This window comes from Nyctereutes procyonoides, unplaced genomic scaffold (genome assembly GCF_905146905.1).
Source record: "Nyctereutes procyonoides isolate TBG_1078 unplaced genomic scaffold, NYPRO_anot_genome, whole genome shotgun sequence".
NCBI classification, from domain to species: domain Eukaryota; kingdom Metazoa; phylum Chordata; class Mammalia; order Carnivora; family Canidae; genus Nyctereutes; species Nyctereutes procyonoides.
Window position 1 is genome coordinate 10,423,600 of NW_026575051.1, and position 20,528 is coordinate 10,444,127.

Sequence of the window (20,528 nt, forward strand, 5' to 3'; positions counted from 1 at the left end):
ATTGTTTAGCCCTCTCTAGAGCACTATTAAGCAGGTGCTATCATAATCCTTGCTTTTTAGGTGTGCAAACGGTGGCACAGCAGAGTTAAGCAGCTTGCCCAGGGTCACACAGCTAGTAAGTGGCAGAGGCCGGATTCCAAGCCAAGCAGCCCGGCCCAGGAGCTCAGGCTGTCAACTATCTCAGGCTAGATGGCACTTCGCTCAGTGCTCAATCCATGCTGGCTAGGACTATGTCCCAAGAAAAACTGGCTGGTCGCACCATCAGGGCCAGCCTGGAGTTCCGGCTCTACGGATTAGACTTCAGCAGTGCTCCCTCCTAGCACACGTCCCTTTGGGAAGCCTCGCCCGTCCACCAGGTGCCTGTCGCCAGATATCAGTAGAAAGTTCACATTGGAGGAGACCCCACAGATGTTCTAGGTTCACAGACGCAGGAACAGAGCCTGAGACAGCCAGGGACCTGCTGCAGTACAGCCTGCAGTAAGAGGACTCCTGTGCTTTCTTAACCTTAGTCGCTGTTTATTCTCACTCAGGAGCTGCCACAGCCTTTTCCCCACATCTGAGTAAACAAGTGCCTAGTGAGGGCTGCACCGTAGGTTAATGTGTGAGGTTTCCAAGGAGACCCAGGGAGCCTTGTCTGAACTCTTCTCCTCCCACCGCCAGTCAGGAGAGTTCTCACCAGAGGTCCTTTGGTCACCTGTGTCAGCAGCTCAGAACAGCAGCCGGGAGACAAGTGTGGTCTCCGGGCAGAGGCTTCAGCAAGTTCCCACCCCTGCTTGGAGCAGGAGACCCTGCATAGGGCAAAGGTGCCCAGACCATGGCTGCTCACCTTTTCAGAGAGAACTCCTGAGAAACCCAAGGTGGCCTTCTTTAGAGATTGAGAATATGGATTTTGGAGGCAGTTGGACCTAGGTTAGAATCCCTGTGACTTCCGGCAACCTGCTTAACTTCTCTGAATCTGTTGATGAAAATAATCATTGCTACTTCATTCTAAAGCGTAAATACATAATAAATGTTGGCAAATATTGTTTATAACTAAATTTTCTCATAATGTTCCAATATAATGTAAAGAGACTAGATGAATATTCTATTAATATAATATCATGTTGGGGCGCCTGGGTGGCTCAGTGGTTGAGCATCTGCCTTTGGCTCAGGTCCTGATTCTAGGGTTCTGGGATCGAGTCCCACATCAGGCTCCCCGCAGGGAGCCTGGCTCTCCCTCTGCCTGTGTCTCTGCCTCTCTCTGTGTGTCTCTCATGAATAAATAAATAAAATCTTTAAAATATACATATGTAAACAATATCGTGTTATTATATTCTCCTAGACACTCCCATATACAATTCATCTATACACATGTACCTAGATACCTATAATCTCATAACCACACATACAAACTCCCATCAATTACACATATGACACAGTGAAACACAGAGCAACACTATGGACTCACCATGTACCAGGCACTGCTCCACCCTGAATCCTCACAACAGCCTGGAAGGAGGGTACCTTTTTCTCTCTCTTTTTTCAGAGGAAGATATACATGTTATATGCGTATTCACTTGCTGCATCCTAGGATGTGGACACTTCTGGCAGCTCTGGAAATCCTGACCTCTCTCCTGCTGTATCAGAGGAGGTCAACCCAGTTTCCACAGTCATCTCCAGGGCAGCCCCAAGCTGGGCCCCAAGTGCTGACTGCCCTCCATCCCTAGGACAAAGGCCCAACCTGGCTTTCATGCCAGCTGCGGTTGGGGAAACCCCTGCTGCCTGCTGCCTGCCGGCAGAAACCAAGTTGACTTTGAAAAGGAAGAGAGAGAAGCCAGGGGGTGGCTGGGCCACTCCCTGTGGGGGCAGGTGCTAAGTTACTCTATAAACTCCAGCTAATGATATAATTACAGCCATAAACAAAGCCCCAAGAGGGATCAGGGCCAGAAGCCAGACCGTCAAAGGACAGCCAGGCCTGAAGGGTGGGAGGCCCCTCCTACTTACTTTCCAGCTCTGAGGCTGAAAAGGGGCCTCACCGGCGATGGGGGTGGGCACTGGGTATCCCCACCATCCCAGGCCCCTGGATAGGATCTTGCCTCTCCTGGCCCACCCTCTGCCCACCTCTGACTGTGAGTCACGCTGCCCTCAGCCCTCAGAAGACCAGCTCGTTCTCCATGGATTTAGTGCTCACCTGAGGGGATGTCCCCTGTCCTGTGCCCTGCACCACTTCCATGGCACGCAGAACAGGATTCCCAACTGTCTGTACCTCACAGAGCTGAGTTGAGGGCAAAACAGCGCTGCAGCTGTAACAGGCCTTGTAAATTGTAAGCAATATAGGCTCCCTTCCCGAGAAGCAGAGCAGAGTCTGCAAACGACCTTTCGTTTATGCTTTCTGGTTCCTCACTCTTCTACCCCAGCCGCTAAGGGGCAGGCAGAAAGAAGGGGGCAGAAAGAAACAGAGTGAACTGCTGTTTTTCCTACAGCTGGGGAAACTGAGGCATGGTACTAGCATACCAGCAAACTACCGCGTTGGGCTCTCCCCTTCCGCTGTGTCTAAGACTGGCCTTTATTGCTGGCATCTCTCCCCCAGACTGTTATCTGCCTGAGGGCAGGGCCTGGAGGCTGTCCCCCAGGCTGGACACAGAGAAGGCCTCAGAGCAAACAGGCTAAGGAGCCAGGAACTACGTTCTGATCTGAGCCAACCGCATCTGGCCGCCCAAGAGGAAACCAGAGCTGCCTTCCCCCCCCACTCCCCTCCCCCCCCCCCCCCCAAGAATTGCCAGGTCTTGGGCCAGTGGAATCTTGGATGGGGCGGGAACAGGGGCCTGAGCCCACATCTGAGAGGCATCCTAAGGGCCTGCACCGGCCTGGCCCTTCGTTCTCTGCTCCAGGGAGACCCCCCACTCAGGGTGGGGGCTGGGCGGTAACTGACACTTCCCCGCCGACGGGAAGCCAGAGAAAGCGCTGCGCTCGAGTCAGTCCAGAAAGCGTCCGCGCCGAGCCGTGCCCAGGACGGGCGGAGGGAGAGTCCTGGCTGCCTGGCCTGGCCTGGGCTGGGGAGGACTCCGCGGGGAGCGGCCGCGGGGGGCCGGGAGGGGAGCGCGTGCCGAGGAGCTCCGCCCCGGGCGCCCTCCCTCCTTCCCCCGGGCGCGAGGCTGGGGCGCGCCGGGCGGCTGCGGCGCGAACCTGCTGGCGCAAACTCGAGCGGCCCGGGGCGGCCGAGCGTGAAGCCAGAGCCCGGGGCCGGACAGGGCCGAGGGGCGGGGACGGAGCTGGCATCTACCCGCCCGCCCGGAGGAGGGAAGTGCGCGCGCTGCGCCCCCGCGGCCGACCTGGGTTCGGGAACTTGGGGACCAGACCCCGCACGGACTTCGGGGGCGGGACAGCAAGGGGCTGGGCGGTGCCAACTCCCGGAGTAAGGGGAAGGGGCGTGCTTTCCGGGATTCGGGACCGAGGAGGTGTGCGTGTGGGGGGGGGGGGGCAGATGCCCGGGAGCCCAGGGGAGCAGAGAGACGGGCGCGCGAAGGGTGAGCTCTAGGCTGGGGCTTCCCAGAGGTCATGCAATAATGCAAAGGGGAGCAAAAGACTGAGTCCGGGGATCCCAGGGGACCGGGCAGCGGCGGCTTAAGACGCGTTGGGAGAGGCAGGGGCGGGAAGGGAGGGAGGGATGGTACTGGCACCCGCCCCCACCGGCCGCCCAGCCCCGGGGGCGTGGCGCCGCGCCGGCCCTCCCACTCCCGGGACCATCAGGCCGGGCCTGGCCGGGCGGGACTCGGCCCCCGCACACGTCCCGGGCCTCCGGCGCCCTCCCCGGTGCCGCCCGCCCCAGCCGCCCCCGGTGGAGAAGGAGTAGGCGCAGGGCCCGCACGTCCCTCTAACTTGCTGCAAGTTCACTGCCACGACTCCCGCCCCTCGGGCTCCCGGCTCCCGGGCCGGGAAGGCCCGTGCCCGCCCCGGCCCCTCCCGCCTGGTTACATAAGGTCGCCGAGAAGCCGCCCCCGGCCCGGGCCCGCAGTGAGGGGCCGGAGCGGCTCCCGGGCTCCGCGGGCGGCGCCGCCCTGGCCCTGCGCCGAGCCCCCGGGCTGGACGCACAGCGGCGCGGGTGGCGGCGCGGCACACACACTCCGCGTCCCCTCTGCAGCCCGCGCCCCCATCCACCCACCTGTCTCCCGCACCCGCGGCGGCGGCGGGGGAGACCGGGTCCGGCGTCCCGGGCCCTCCGAGCACCCCGCGCCCCCGGCCCCTCTCACCTAGCTCTGAAGGTCAGTCCGTCCCCGCCTGTCCCCCGCGGCTCTGGCAACTTGTCCCAAGTTCAGGTGTCCGGCCCGCGAGCTGCGCCTGCCGCCCCCTCCCGGACCCCTCCGGCTGCGCGCCCCTGAGGAGGCCCGCGCCGTCCGCCCTGCCCGCTGCCGTCGGCGCCGCTGCCGCCGCTCGCTGGGTCCAGCCCGCGGCCGCCGCCTCCGCTGTCACCGAGCCCCGCGCCCGGCGCCGGGCTCCCGCTGTCAATCCGCGCCCACTTCCCGCCGCGCCCGGCAGAGGGCAGCACACGCCCCCCTCGGTCCGCCCCGCCCTGCTCCGCCCCTCGGGGCCTACCGCGGCGCCCGCGGGGAAATGTAGTCCCTCCCGGCGGCTCTGCCGGGAACGCTGGGATTTGTAGTCCCACTCTGTGGGTCCCGGCCTGTGTGCAGGGAGGGACGGGGATTTTGACTCGTTCCTCTTCGTTTCTGCCCCTTCTGCAAGTCTTTTTTTTTTTTTTTTTTTTTTCTCTTCTCACTCAGAGATGCCTTGAACTACAGCTCACTAGGATATGCTCCGGGGCCTCTCTGACCCCAAGGACAGGCCAGCAGCACCCTATCTTTCCCAGATTCTTGGAAAGATGCAGGGTCCCCGTGGTGTGCCATTGCCATAGAAACTACTAAGTAGCAAACCTCAATTTCCCTCATGTTTCAGAGTGGAGTGCTAGACTTGGATCTTGTATTTCATTCCTGCCCCTGAGCATAAGAAGCAAAGTTGGGATCAGGGTGGAAGAAGTGTGTATAAGGAGCCTATAACCCTCCCATTATGGTTTTCCAGTAATACCCCTCCTCAAGCCTCATCAGTCCTAACTTGCTGGCCACCAGCCCCCTCTCCACCCTATGATGATGCCCAGAAGAAATTTTCACATCCTTCTCCCTGTTGGAAGTTACAGGGCTGAGCACCTTTCTCTGCTTTCTCCCCTTCCTCCTGTCCCCCATACCGTGTTGCCCAAGGACTGTGGGTCTTTTGCCCAGTGGCTCCTAAGAAGAATAGAATGAAGTCTAGAGGGCGAAAATATCTTATTTTGTTCAGTTAGAGCAAGTGGGCTTGATCTCATGTGATTCAAGTAGTTTCCCTCTTATCCACAGGTGAGGGCCAGCCCTTCTTCAAATACAGACCTTGGGGCATAGGACTCTACGTGAAAATATGATCAGGTTCATTCAGCCCAGACCTTCTGGAGCCCTCCTGGAAATAGGTTTTGGTAGCATTATCCCCCTCCCAGAAGGACCCATGACTGTCACAAGTGTACATAGGCATCTAGCATTTCTCAGAAGCTCCTAGTGCAAATTCAATCCCAGGTGACGAAATGAAGGCCTAGGTATGGGAGGCATGGAAGCCCTCGTCACAGAGGTAGTAGACTTGCCTGGGGTGATTCTGCTGGTCATTCGGTCAATTAAGTGAGCAGAACATTTGGGGTTGTGGCAGTTGGGCCCCTTGGCCCCTCACAAAAGAATGTCCTGCCTCAGCGTCACTACCACTCCTTTCTCTCTCCAGAGAGAAGCTGTAGAGAGACTCCCAAGTCTGAAGGGTACAGGGCCCATCCCCAAGCCCTATGTTATGCCCCTTCTCTCTTAGAATCTCAGTGATACCCTTCTCTGGCCCCCACAAGCCTCCCAGACCCTGAGGGAGAACAGGGTCCAGCAGAGGCACATCTGCCCCGACTCCCACTCTTCCCTCCCATTCCCTGTGACCAGGAGCTGCCTTACAGGCCACAACCACCTTCTAAAAACAACACGCTGGCCAACAAAGAGAATAACTATTTATTGTGACAGAAAGTCCAGAAGCCAGCAAAAGACGGAATCCAGAGAAGCAGCACACAGGGAACCTCCTGCAGGGCGAGGGTAGGGTGGGGGTTGTGGGGAGGGATTGAGTCCAGAGGAAGAAGAAAGCCCAGGCATCCAGGCGCTGAGTCTAGGCGGCAGTGGCGCAGCCCACCCTGTTGTTGCCAATGTCAAAGATGGAGTAGTAAGACCTGAGGAAGACAACCCCAAGAATCCACAGGGGCTGGCCACTGCTGGAGGGCAGGTAGGTGGCCTGGACACCCAGGGCACAAATGCCATTTTCCTGCACAACACGGAAGGGCAGCGCTCATTCATTGGCTCCCACATGGACAGGGCACTGCTCAGCCCTGAGCACAAAGGCAGAAATGAGGGAGCCAGGTGTGCTCCCCTAGAGGCCCCCCAGGCTGACTGAGCCCCAGAGTATGAGGGATTTCTGCAATGAGTAAATGCAGACTGCGGTGACCACCTGCAGCCTCCTCTCCCCGAGTTCCCACGCGCCTCCCTTTTGCTCCCGACGTGGAGCAGGTCAGCCTGCTGGCAAAGCCTTGAAGCCACACCAACTTGGCTTCCAACCTTAGCTTCACCCCGACTAGCCATGTAGCCCTGTGTCAGTTTCTCAACCTCTCCAGACCTCCAAGGTCTCACTTGTAAAATAGAAATTAGCATCTCCCTCCTGGAATGTCCTGAAACTTCAGTGGGACAGTGTGAGCACAATGCTTCCCCAAGTGCTGACATGTCAGCGCTCAACAAACCAAGCCAGTGCCTTTCTGCACCAATTAATAATAGTGATCGATAATAGATGACACTCTTCTGTTTAACAGCCTCTTGCCAGAGTAGGGGTTTGGAGCCAGCAAGTGGAAAAAATAAAGCAGCACTTGCAAGGAGCTAGGAAATGGTACATGGTAAGGAGACCCAGCGGCTCCCAGGCCCCCCTCACACCCCAGTTGCGTCCCCACAGACTCACTGTGAAGAGGAAGGAGTGGTATGGCAGGGAGAGACGGACACGACTGATGAGGAAGGTCAAGGTGGGCAGGTTCTGGACGTTGTTACAGTCCATGATAAACTGCAGAGAGGAAGAGGGCCCAGGTGCCTCGAGGTCCACCCGAGCGGACCTACCAACCTCCTCACCTCAGCGCCCCGGGCCCTGCTGCCCTGCTTGGCCTCCCGTTCTGGTTAGTTTGCCTGGGAAGAGTTTAACCCGTTTCCTTGGAGGGGCCAAACCTCCAAGGAAATTCTGACCAGTCATGACCACCCCTTACCCCCTCAGCACAAGCCTCCACACCCCGGACTCAGTCTCCAGGCCTCCAGCCCAACCCCCCCCCCCCCACCTCCAGGGCTTTGGGCAGCTGGAAGCACAGAGGCCAAGAGTGGGGCTACTCCCGGAAGAATCATAAATGCCTCCCAACAAACCTCTCCGAAAGAGGGGGATGCCTCCACCAGACACACCTGTCTGTATTGGTCCGCCTGGGCCCCTGTGGCCTGCAGAAGGGCACCCAGGTTACTGCTGGGGTACAGTGAGCAGAGATGTGCCTGTGTCCACAATGGCCTGGCAGCCCTGGGAGCACCAGCTGGTGGCACAGCCGCCAATGAGGAACCTAAATGGTGAGGAGAGGAGCGCCCTTAGCAACTCCAGCTCAGGGCATTTCGGAGGTGGGCTTTCCTGGCCTCTGAGGAATAAACAGCTTCAGCCACAGAATCAAGATACACCTCAGGAAGGTCAGGACTCTGCAGAGGTCAATCCAGCCACCCCCCGGCTCAGTCTGCCCAAGGACACCTAAATGGCCATGGAATGTCTTTCTTAAAAGTTGCAAGGAAGGTTCTAGAAACACTGAAAGCCTGGGTCACTGAATGGTTGTAAGTACGTTGAGCACATTAATCCCCCCACATTCACCATAGTTTGCAACCTGTAACACACAGTGTTGGACCACAGAGTCTATAATGTTTGAGATTCTAAGACCTGCCCCTATTATGTTGTCCCCACCTCACCCACTTCTTGTGGCTTTGTAAGGGCAGGCCTCAGGAGTCGCCTAGCCCGACCTCCTAGCGGTACCAACCTGTGTGTTTGTGTGTGTGTGTGTGTGTGCGCGCGCACACGCCATAAAAGGCCTCAAAGCCTGCCACTTCCTCACGTCCCCAGCACACACTCACTCCTCAATGCCAATCTGCCAGTAGTGCTCCTGGGTGACTGGGGCCCAGTAGATTGGTTCCCTTGTGCAGGCTGTGGTCTATCCCTCTGAATATGAGAACTGCTCTGTTCTGAGAGCTCCTATCTCTGCAGAAGGCAAAGGGAAGGGTGAGTCAGGGATGGCTATAGAAAAGATTTCCGGTCCAGCAATCGCCTTCAGAGGGAAAGAGAGATCCTGCCCTGGCTGCAGGCTGAGGGTCCCTAGAGCATGAGTATGTCACCTACTCAGACTGGGGCTCCCTGGGGACAGGGCTGTGTCTCCCCACAGACTGGGGTTCCCTGAGGGCAGGGCTGTGTCTCCCCACAGACTGGGGCTCCCTGGGGGCAGGGCTGTGTCTCCCCTCAGACTGGGGCTCCCTGGGGGCAGGGCTGTGTCTCCCCTCAGACTGGGGCTCCCTGAGGACAAGGCTGTGTCTCCCCTTAGACTGGGGCTCCCTGGGGGCAGGGCTGTGTCTCCCTTCAGACCTCCTCCCTGAGGGAAGGAGTTCTGTCCCCCTTTCTCACTGCGGCTCCAAGCGGAGCCCCTTAGAATTCCCAGTGCCTCTGGTCTAGGTAATGCTGCCCACAAGGCCCTGCCTCTGGGGAGGCTGCTGGTTGTGTGGCCCACACCCTGTCTCACACCCCTTCCTCTCTCCCGTTCACTTCTTGCTGCTAGTGTTGTGTGTCACTGGGAGTTTGCCCCTGCACCCTGGTTGACATTTTTCTGCTGGGACTGGAGGGAGGTGGGGCCTTGGCCCAAGAGAGGGAAGAATAGTCCACCTCCTTTCAGCCTCCACTGGTAGCCAAACCTGAGTGTGGAATTGGGCGGAGCTCTAGGGGCTAAACTCAAAACGAATTGTAACCGGAGGTAGAGACCAAGTCAGCAACATTAGGAACAGGGAAATATTGTTGAAAGTCACTCTAGTGATTAAGGCCAGATAGCAGATGCTGACTATCTCCAGAAGGTGTTTGGCTCACTGTGGAGAGGAAAGAAGGAAAGCCCATCATCCCAGGCCACACACCCCGCCCCCACCACCTGGCTCCCACACTAAATGGCTGCATTGCTTGTGTTTGTGGTGAGGAAAACACCTTCCTGGGGACAAATGATGAACCTTGACCGGAAGACTCTGGCACCTGGCTGGAACAATACATCAAAGGAGATGAGGCAGTAGATTTTTATACAAAAGAAGTGTCCGGGTAGAAAACATTTGCTCAGGAGGCAATGAGTGAACTGTGGCTCTGGGCAGGAGGTAAATCCCAGTGGTATTGAGAATCAGCAGCCACACTAAAGCTAAGTTCACCCAGATGAGGGAAAGATTCTAAACTGACCACGAAATACAAAGAAAAATCTGAGTGGGCTGGGGACAGACACAGGGATGATGGAAAAGTGGGTGGACAGGGGGACGGTTTAGAAACCCAGGAGGAAAGTTCTGGACACAAGTAGTAGCTGGAGCCAAATACCTACTGGGAGGCCTCCAAACCCCAAAGCATTAAGCCCACCCATCCAGGGTCTGGGGAGGATGGAGGGAGTTGCCTGGGAGCTAAGGACCCCTGTGCAGTTTCTTACCTGCCCAGGTAGAAGCTGAAGACTTGGCTGGAGAGGAGGCCTGCCTGCAGCCTGCCCTGCAGGGCTGTGATGCTCCTGCCCTCTGCCAGGGCCCGGTAGGCCAAGCCCATGATGCCATCAAACCTGACCTAGAGGAACTAGGGACTCGGCTCATGCTCACTCAGGCTGAACTGCTAGTTGGAGACCTGGATGCTCTGGACCTGGAAGGGACACACCCAGGGGGTGGGAGGTGACAAGTGTAACTCCACTCACCTCCCCACAACCCTCTCCACAAAGACCCTCAAGGCTCCCTCGTTCGTCCCTCCCTGATCCCTGCCCCTTGCCTTCTTGACACATCTTACAAGAGCCATGTTTTCTCTCAAGTGGCCTTTCCTGGCAGCTGTAGCACCCCCACCTCCATCTTCTCCCCCATCCTGGCCTTAAGCTCTTTAACGAAAGGACCAGGTCATCTCATTCATCAGGGTGTCTGGGTGCCTGGCCCACGAAGCGCTCAGCGAGGGCTGGATGACTACCTGAAGGAGCGCTTGGCATACTCATGTCCTGGCCTGAACTTGGTAGAGGACTAAATATTTTTCTGTATTTTCAGGGTCTCCTTGGAAGCTCCCATGAGCCTCTGGGGCCTGGGAGGTTCCAACCCAGGTCAGAGCCCTGGAGACAGTTCCCACACCCTGAGGCAGGGAGCATCCTGCAGCATGGTTCACCCTCAGTGTCATAGCCGTAGACTCCACTGAGGCTGCCGCTGCCATGCTGCGCAGAGAAGATCTGCCCATTGCTGGAGTAAGTCGAGGACATGTTGGGGTTGAAGCGGGGGTGACTGGCTACAGTGGGAAGGAGGATTTGCCAAGGCAGGCTGCAGGTGGAGGGCTGCCCACCCGAGTTCTGGCCTGTACTCACATCCTGGAGCCTCGGCATCCCTGGCCACGCAGTCAAGGGATGCCTGACTGAGGGGGTTCCCAAGATGTGAAAACCCATGTGAGGTGGCCAGCCTTGGCCTCGAAGCCCCGTCTTATAGACTCTTGGTGGTCCTTTGACTGTGACCCTTGGTAGGCAGGTTGCTTAGAATCCCTCTCTGTTTCCCTGCCCCCCTGCAGATCATCTGGCACAAGGCAAGTGCCTAAAAATTACCATCAGCTTTAGGAGCAAATGAACCTCCAAGGCATCCCTGCATTCTCCCCCCACTTGCCCCATCAAGAACCTGGCCATGCCAGGACCTGAGACATGGCCTATGAGGGACTCTTTGGATAAGAAGTGTCAGGACCCAAACCCCAAAGATCCAGCAGGGTCCAGAGCAGCCTTGAGGAGGGGAGCATGGCCTGTATCCAAACACAACTGTAAGACAGGGACCAGTGTCTAGGAGATACTCTGTGAGAACTTAGTGAAGTGGGATGGAATAGAAAAAATGTTATAGACCTTGGTGGGATGGAATGGCATTGTCGGCAGGGAACAGAATGAGCAGAATGGAGTGGGATGGATGGAGCAAAAGGGGTGGGCTGGAGTGGGTGGAGGAACACGTGATGGTGAGGGGGAAGACAAAGAGACCACCCAGGTCCAGGGCCAGTCTCTTCCGTCTGTCTTGCACATGCCCCTTGACCTTGGCCAGGCCCCTGACTCTCAGGATTGAAGCACCCAGGCCCCACAATCCCTGCCTCATTGGTCCCTTCCCCTGAGGCTATCAATGCCCTCCCCTTGCCAACCACTCTCCCTGGCAAACCTTGCACTTACCACAGGCCCGGCTCTGGCACTGGACGGAGGGCACCCACAGGATGGAGGAACCAGTATCAAAAAGGACCAGGAAGTTCTGCGATGGGGTCCCAATGCTGATTTCCCCAAGGTACATACTCTGGGGGGCCATGGGGCAGGCTATTACCTCTGGAGGGATGCAGAGACCCTCAGGCCCAGAGCCTCCTCCATGGACAGAGCCCTTGCCCTACAATGCGATCCAGAGGCAGAGGCCCAAGCCTATCTTCCATCCTTGCCGAGAACACACAGACCTTCAGTCTGGGCTGGCAGGTGGAGAGAAGGGAGCAGGTCCCAGGGGCCAGGTGGGAGGGTATGGAGAGGATCGTGTGGCACCCCCAGGGCCCAGCCTCATCAGCCTTTGGCACCGAGGAGAAAGAACCCCCACAGAGGGTCAGGACTCACATCCAGGTAGGCCAGGGGCTTGAAGACCACACCGAGGTTGCCAGAGTGGTACTTGTGGGCAGGGTCATTCTTGGGGTCCTCAAGAACTCCCCAGTAAGCCCTTCTCCTTCATGGGCTCACAGATGGACTCTAATTTCCTCAGGGAGACTCTGCAGACGGGCTGGTGTCAGGGCAGGGACTTCCCTCTTCCCGCCAGCATTGCTGATAGTCTGTCCCTCCTTCCCTCCCCGCCGCTCCACCTCCAGCCTCGGGCCTCGGGCCTCCAGCCCTGGTGTCCCCTGTGCCTACCACCCTGTGTCTGTGCCTAGCTCCCTCTCACTCCTGCTCTGGCTCTGGCTCCATCCCTTTCTCTCTGTCTCCATGTCTCTTTCCCTGGCTCTGCCCTTCTGTCTCTTTCTCCCTCTGCCTCTCTCTTTCCCTCTCCTTCTCTTTCCTTCAAAGCTCTTCTCAAAACTTGTTCCAAGACTCAGAAAACAAATACGGTTTTCACCATGCATGCCCACGCCCCGTCTTCAGGATGGGTCCCATCCTGCCCTGGCCCTCTGCTCTCAGACATCCCATAAATTCCTTACCTGGAAGGGGAGGGGGGGCTTCAGCCATCACCCATGGCAGGACATATGCATTGTCCTTATGTAAGCTCTACGTCCAATGGAGGGCTTGAACTCAGGACCCTGGGATCAAGGGTCATGTGCTCTACTGAGTCATCCAGCCAGGCAGCCCAGGATATATGCATTTTTAAAAAGATTTTATTTATTTGAAAGAGCGAGCACAGCAGGGGGAGGGGCAGAGGGAGAGGGAGAAGCAGGCTCCCCACTGAGCAGGGAGCCCGATGTGGGGCTCAGCCTCAGGACTCTGGGATCATCACCTGAGCCAAAAGCAGACATTTAACTGACTGAGGCACCCAGGCACCCTGGATTTTTAAGAAAGATTTCGGAGATGACAGAGTTCACCCCAATGCTCTCTTATGGTGGCCCTCAGGCACCTGGCCCTGGCTGAATGTGACACTGCATGGGTACAGGGGACAACGCTAGACTGGGACTCAGAAGACAGGGTCCTAGGTCTGTCCCTGCTTCTCATGGTCTGGCCTGGGGCCAATCACTGCTCTTCTCTAGACACCAGGTGGTGTGGGGGTTGGCCTGGGTGGTCTGGAGCCCAGATCAGCTCTGGAACTGGAACTGAGGGGCTCTGGGTTTCTGCCTCTGTCACCCTTGTCTCCTCTTCCAAGACCTGCTTGCTGCCACGGCCTAGGGGGTCCCTATGGCTCCACCAGGCTCATTCCAGACTGCAGAAGTCCCGCCTCTTTTCTTTTCCCATGTGATTCCCCATTCTCTCAGGGCCCCAAATTCTCCACTAAACCCATTCACATTGAGCTGTGAAGACCGATGGCCACTCGGGCTTGCCACCTCTACAGAATGTGCCTGTTACAAGCAGGTTTCTGAGAGGAGCCATGTCTTCAGCTGGGGCATCAGTGTTTACGGGTGAGGCAGAAAGCAGGGTGCAGGCCAGGAGCCCTCCGGACATCCTGGGAGCCATGCCTCCTCGCTTCCTTTCTCCGGACACCCTAGCATGTAGACACTACGTTCCTGGTGTTTCTCCTTAGATGGCTGTGCCATCTGCTAAATAGATTGCGGCCTTAAGGGAATTTTTAGTGAATGCCTGCCCATCCAGAAATAATCGTTCCTTTCTGCGGAAGGAATGCACACTGGCTGTTGAGGGTCTGTTGGGACCAGTCACCCTGGCTCTGTCCCAGGTCCACCTTTTCTCCTCAGATGGGGAAGGAAGCGGCTGTGCTTTTCCTTTGCCTGGAAGTGCAACTGCCAGTGGAGTAAGTCTGCAGAAAGGCCTGTAGCCCATAGTTAAAGATTATTGGGAACATACCAGGACACTTTGCTTAAGATAATGAAAATGAGGCTCAAGAGAGAAAGAAATGAATCAGCTTGCACAATCACAAGGTGTGATTGTATTTTTGCTAACAAAGATAGCATCACTGACACACATTGCTGAGATGTTTTGGAGAACCAGAGTAGGAGAGGGAAGGACCACCCAGTCACAGGTGATGAAACAAACCAGACAGACCAGTGCCAGAAAGACAGGTCATTTGATCTTGGGGTTGACCCAGTCCCTGATCCTTCAGAAGAACCCACCACCTCGAGCCCCTCATCTCTGATTATCTCCCTTAAAAACCCTCCCTTAGGGGATCCCTGGGTGGCTCAGCGGTTTAGCGCCTGCCTTTGGCCCAGGGCACGATCCTGGAGTCCCGGAATCGAGTCCCACGTCAGGCTCCCAACATGGAGCCTGCTTCTCCCTCCTCCTGTGTCTCTGCCTCTCTCTCTCTCTCTCTCTCTCTCTCTCTCTGTCTATCATAAATAAATAAATAAATAAATAAATCTTAAAAAAAAAAAACCTCCCTTACAAGCATCAGGGAGTCTGGGACTTCTGAGCATTAGCTCCCCGTTCACCTGGGTAGTACCACACCAATGAATGAGCCTGTCTTTCTGCACTGCAAGGCTCAGTGTCAGTATTTTTAACTGACTTGCAGGGCATCTGGTGGACAAACTCTCCTTTGGTTCAGTTAGACGCTTTCTGAGGGCAAAGGCTGTAGCTCCTCCTACCTCTGAGTCCCCACCTTACACCTGCTTGGGGAGCCTTCCTCTCCCCAGCAGAAACTCCAGAGCAGAGACAGGTGGAGCGGCCCCTAGCCAGGCCCCAGACTCACTTGACCACTGCTGCCTCCAAGAGCTGGAGGCTGATCAAGGCCATCGCCATCCACTTCATGATGCTGGTTCCCAACTGGCCACAGAGGAAGAGCCCTCCAAGTAGGGCTGTTGCAGTGGAGTGAAGGCCGGAGCACTCCTGCCTTTATACCTCCAGGTTCTAGCCCAGTCCCTGCCTCCCTGCCCCAGGCAAAAGCCTGACCTCAACCCCAGACACATCTTGTGCTGCACGAATCTCTTGTTTCCATACGTTTTCCTTCTTGACAGTGGCCACAGAGGACCTTAAATCTTCTGCACTTCTTCATACATGCTGGGGGGGCAAGAAGTGTGAATAATAGGAGTTGCCATAAGATGCACCAATGAGGATTTCTCCTTGTCCAGGAACAGAGGCATGGTGTGACATTTTGGGGTGAGGGCCAGAGTCAGGTCAACTGAGGGCATAGGACCTCCATATGCAGGTTTCTGATCCTTAGTACTATTGACATTTTGGAACATATGATTCCTTGCTGGGGGGCTGTTCTGTTCTATTTAGATGTTTAGCAGCATCCCTGGCCTCTACCCAGGGGATGCCACCAGCAGTCCGAATGTTGTGAACCAAAATATCTCAGGTTATTGCCACATGTCCCTTTAAGGGTTAAAGTTGTTGAGAATCATTGGTCTGTAGGTGACGCTTTCAGAGGTCTGACTCAAGTCCTGGATCCCAGCACCCCCCAGGACTCCATGGGATGCAGTTTGGGTGGCTGGGGATGATGGGGCCGGTACAGCAGATGATGGTAATACCATGTGGTAGTGAGAGGCTGCCGATGGTGGTAATGAAGGCTGTATCCTTAGCACTGAAGCCAGTGGTGGGGCTGGCGTGCCAATGGCTGAAGTCAGAGCTGTATGCAGGAGCTTTGGAGGCTTCCACAGTCAAATGGGGGTCAAATTGGACGGATTGTCATCATAGTTCAGCAGGTGCTCAGGACACACCCATGATGTAAATCACACTGGCCTCTGGCTGTTCCACTTGTACAGGTCAGCAACTACAGGAGGCCTGGGGTAGGGGAAGGGGAGGAGGGGACATGCCAGACCTAGCCTCTCTTCCTTGTTGTCTCTCTTCTCCCAACCCATTGAGGCTCTGCCCCCATCTTTAATGTTCCTCAAATACCTGTATCCCCCATTACTGTCTTCCAAACTCTCATGTGCCTCTGTCTCACCCCTAAGTCTGGTCAAACCCATGCCTCTCTCTCTTTTATCTCCCAGCCCTCCTTGCTTCCCAGCTCTAAGTTTCTCTTGCCTGAGATGACCTGGAGCTGGCCAAATGCCCACAAGCCTGGCACAGGAGAGCTCCCAAGTTTGGGGTAAGTGGAAAAAGCCCCCAAGCTAAACCCATCTCTGCCACCTTGTACCGTACACTCAGCACCAAACACATTTATCATGCAGAAGGGGCTTGAGGGCCTGCAAACACCCATATAATCCAGCCACTGGGGGAGTTTCTCCTCTGGCCACCACCACCCACTGCCCACCCAGAGTCCCAGAACCTCCCTTAGCCCTGGATGGGGGAGGGGACAGAGGGCACTAGAGGTCTTCCCAGGATTGGCACAGAATGAGATATACCCACTTGATTGTGTCTCAAAGCCAAAGCAGCCCCCATTCTTCCCTGCAGTCCCCAGGGACACATTTGACTCTGGGATGGTAGACAAGGGAGTGAGAGACTACATTCCCTGGAGCAAGGGCTCTGCAGATTTGGAAGGGCAGGCCAAAGAGAGGCATAGGGTCCTTGCAAGCTTGGAAAATCCTATGAATAGAGCAGAATCCATGGGATCCCCCAAATCTTGTGAGGCCTGCCAGACTCCCCAGACAGGGCCTCCAGGGACCATTTCTTTATCTGGTAGGACCCTAGGAGTCTGACAGCTGCAAGGCTAGCCTTCCTCAAACCCCAGTGGCCCCACGTCTCTTCAGATCATCCCTGGCCCACTGCTTCAAGCCAGGGCTCCCTTCTTGGCTGCCAGGCCTGGGTGGTCTGCAACCCCACCTCCCCAACTTGAACTTCTGATAGCAACCAGTCTCCCCAGTGTCCTCAGACATTCTAAGTCTTCCTCTGTCTCTGGCCTGACCCCAAAGACCCAACCACTAATCGGTGGAAAGCCCACTTCTCTCGCATCTACCTATCCAAATTCTGTCCATCCTCAGTGCCTCTCCCAGATGTGGGGATGTGCAGTCTGAGGACACCTGAGATGTCATCTACAACCACCTCCTACAAAGGACACCCAGGGAGCCTGACCCACTGACTCTGCCCACATTCTCTTCTGCCCCTAAATGCTGCACCCCCCACTGACCCTCTCCCCTTGGTGCTGGATCTCACACACTCTCAGATGGGTCTCCAGTTGTTTCCTGGGGTGTGTTTGCCTCCCCCAAAGACTAGAAGCTCCCAGAGGACAGAGACTGTAGCCTGGTCCAGAGCTCAGGAAATCCTGAACAGTAACCAGAGCCCATGGAATTGTTCTTAATCAGGGTGGCTTACCTCCCCCACCTCATTATCCCAACACTATGATTTCCCCCTACGTTCCAAAGAGATCTTGTCAAAATCCAGCCTGAGATCATCTTATGCCAATGGTCTCCCAGGAAAGAGGCATTTGCTCAACACCCTCTGGTCTCATTTCCTTCTGAGCACCACCTGCCTCCAACTCATCATCAATGGCCACTTGTGGCTAAGTAAATAAAATTCCAGCTCCTCACCCTTGCCTTGAGAACATGCTGAGTCTGGCCCCATCCTGTTTCCATGCTCAGCTTCCATCACTAACCTACACATGCTTTATCCTGTAACCATAGTGACCCCCTTGCTTTCATCCCTCCCAAGACGGCCTGGTATTTGCCACCCTCCACACCTTTATCCATGCTGTGCCCTCTATCTGGGACACCTTCTCAAGCATCTGCACCTGCAAAACCCCTGCCTCCTTCAAGACCCAGTCCAAATGCCACAAGCCTTCCCTGCTGTGCCCACCTACACTCAAACTGACCCCGATTTTGGAGGACTTTGCCTTTTCTTCCCTTGCGGTATTTGTTTTATACAATCTTCTATCTCAGTGACTTGCCCCAATCTTACCACGTGTAACTAAAAGATGAGGTCTCTTCCTGCACGTGGCTCTTTCAACAGCTCATTCATTTGTCAGAGTGTCTACAAAAGTCATGGCTGCTGGGGATAGCTTAGGAATAAGGCAAGGACCTAGGTTGCCCACTGCCACTGCTAATCCTTCCCCTGGAAGACATCACTAATCAGATGCATCACTCTTACCCATAGTGCTGAGCCAAGGCCTTAGGATCCTGCCCAATCTAGCTCTCCATGCAGCCATTCTTAATCATTCTTGAAATGAGAATCCCCAGGCCCTTTAGTGGAGGGATTTATTGGGTTTTTCCTTTCAATCTGGATATTAAATTTCATTTAGCATCCCATACAATACTGCTTTTTAAAAATCAAAATATCTTGAAACCACATCTATTTTCACTGTTGTAAATTATCTTCATACTCTTACTGTACATGCTTGGGTTTTAACATAGCTGTAATCAGTGCGTAAACACTGCTTCTGCTCTGCTCTTGTCACTAAGATTACTACAAACACATTTCCATGCATTAAGAAAAGCCACAATGGGGGCGCCTGAGTGGCTCAGTCAGTTAAGCATCTGCCTTGGGCTCAGATCATGACCCCAGAATCCTGGAATCGGCCCCCACCCCCCACCCCCGCCCCTCAATGGGCTCCCTGGCTCTTTGGGGAGCCTGCTTCTCCCTCTCCCTCTACCTGCCGCTCCCCCTGCCTGTTCTCTCTCTGTCAAATAAATAAGATCTTTAAAAAGAGAAGAAAGAGAAGAAAAAGAAAGAAAAAAGAAAGAAAGAAAGAAAGAAAGAGAAAGAAAGAAGAAAGAAAGAAAGAAAGAAAGACAGACAGAAAGAAAGAAAGAAAGAAAGAAAAAGAAAGAGCAAGCCACACTCAGCATTTTTCAGAGTTGGAACAAAGAATCCTAAAATATGTTATGGAATGAGAAAAGACCCTGGATAGCTGAAATAATGTTGACAAAAAAACCCCCAAATTTGGAGGTATCACAATTCCAGACTTCAAGCTATATTACAAAGCTGTAATCATCACGACAGTAAGGTACTGGCACAAAAACAGATACATGGATCAATGGAACAGAACGGAGCTCCCCAGAATGGACCCTGAAATCTATGGTCAACTAACCTTTGACAAAGCAGGAAAGAATAGCTAATGGAGAAAAGACAGTCTCTTCAACAAGTGGTATTGGGAAAATTAGACAGCCATATGCAGAAGAATGAAACTGGACCACTTTCTTACATCACACACAAAAAATAAATTCAAAATGGATGAAAGACCTACATGTGAGACATGAATCCATCAAAATCCTAGAGGAGAACACAGGCAGCAACCTCCTTGACCTTGGCCACAGCAACTTCTTGTAAGACATGTCTCCAAGGGCAAAGGAGACAAAAGCAAAAATGAACTATTGGGACTTCGTCAGGATAAAAAGCTTTTGCACAGCAAAGGAAACAATCAACAAAACTAAAATGCAACCTGTGGAATGGGAGAAGACACTTGCAAATGTCTTATCAGATAAAGAGCTAGTAACCAAAATCTATAAAGAACTTATCAAATTCAACACCCAAAAAACAAAAAATCCAGTCAAGAAATGGACAGAAGACATGAAAAGACATTTCTCCAAAGAAGACATACAAATGGCCAACAGACACACGAAAAAAATGTTCAATATCACTCATTACCAAGTAATCACAAAACAAAACTACAATAAGATACCACCTTGCACCAGTCAGAATGGCTAAAATTAACAACTCAGGAAATAACAAATGTTGGCGAGGATGCAGAGAGGGGGCAACCCTCTTATACTGTTGGTAAGAAGGCAAGCTGATGTGGTCACTCTGAAAAACAGTATAGAGGTTCCTCAAAAGGTTAAAAATAAAACTACCCATGATGCAGCAATTGCACTACTAGGTACAATTATCCAAAGGATACAAACATTGTGATTCAAAGGGGCACTTCCACCCCCAATGTTTATAGCAGCAATGTACATAATAGCCAAAAATAAGGAAAGAGGACAAACATTCATCAACAGATGAATAGATAAAGAGGATGTGGTACACACACACACATACACACACACGCTATGGAATATTACTCAGCCATGAAAAAGAACGAAATCTTGCCATTTGCAATGATGTGGATGGAACTAGGGAGTATTATGCTAAACAAAGTAAGTCAGCTGGAGAAAGACAAATACCATATGATTTCACTCGTGTGGAATCTAAGAAACAAAACAGATGAACATAGGGGAAAGGAAGGAAAAGGAAATAAAATGAAAACAGAGAGGGAGACAAACCATAAGAGACTCTTAACTCTAGGGAGCAAACTGAGGGTCGTTGGAGGGGAGTGAGTGGGGGGGATGGGATAACTGGGTGCTGGGCAGCATCACAGCACCTCCTCCTTAAGGAGGGCAGGTGATGTGATGAGCACTGGGTGCTATATGCAACTGATGAATCACTAAATTCTATCCCTGAAACTAATAATATGCTATATGTTAACTAAATGGAATTTAAGTAAGGAATTAAAAAGGGGCGCCTGGGTGGCTTATTGCAGTGGTTGAGAATCCACCTTCAGCTCAGGTCGTGATCTGGGGGTCCTGGGATTGAGTCCCACATCGAGCTTCCCACAGGGAGCCTGCTTCTCCCTCTGCCTGTGTCTCTGCCTCTCTCTGTGTGTCTCTCATGAATGAATAGATGGAATCTTTAGAAAAATAAACAAAGAAAGAAAGAATTTTTTAAAAAGTCACATTCTTCTATTCCTGAAACCAGTGTTGCACTCTGTGTTTACTAACTAGAA

The 20,528-nt window shown here is 54.1% G+C and overlaps 2 protein-coding genes across 5 annotated transcripts in view; both read right to left on the minus strand.

The window, feature by feature from the left end:
- TFEB (transcription factor EB) overlaps positions 1 to 4,473 on the minus strand; it is a 56,024-nt gene extending 51,551 nt beyond the window's left edge. For all 4 annotated transcript variants that reach the window (XM_055330178.1, XM_055330179.1, XM_055330180.1 and 1 more), the window contains exon 1: positions 4,230 to 4,473. The gene's annotated coding sequence lies outside the window, so the exon portion shown is untranslated. The remainder of the gene's footprint in view (positions 1 to 4,229) is intronic.
- A 1,713-nt stretch (positions 4,474 to 6,186) lies between these two features.
- Positions 6,187 to 14,704, minus strand: PGC (progastricsin). Its single transcript, XM_055330737.1, is given in 12 exon segments — positions 6,187 to 6,339; positions 7,021 to 7,119; positions 7,503 to 7,556; positions 7,558 to 7,651; positions 8,205 to 8,260; positions 8,262 to 8,307; positions 9,770 to 9,992; positions 10,492 to 10,605; positions 11,510 to 11,627; positions 11,930 to 12,014; positions 12,016 to 12,078; positions 14,646 to 14,704. Coding segments are annotated over 12 exon segments (1,164 nt in total).
- Positions 14,705 to 20,528: the final 5,824 nt, after the last annotated feature.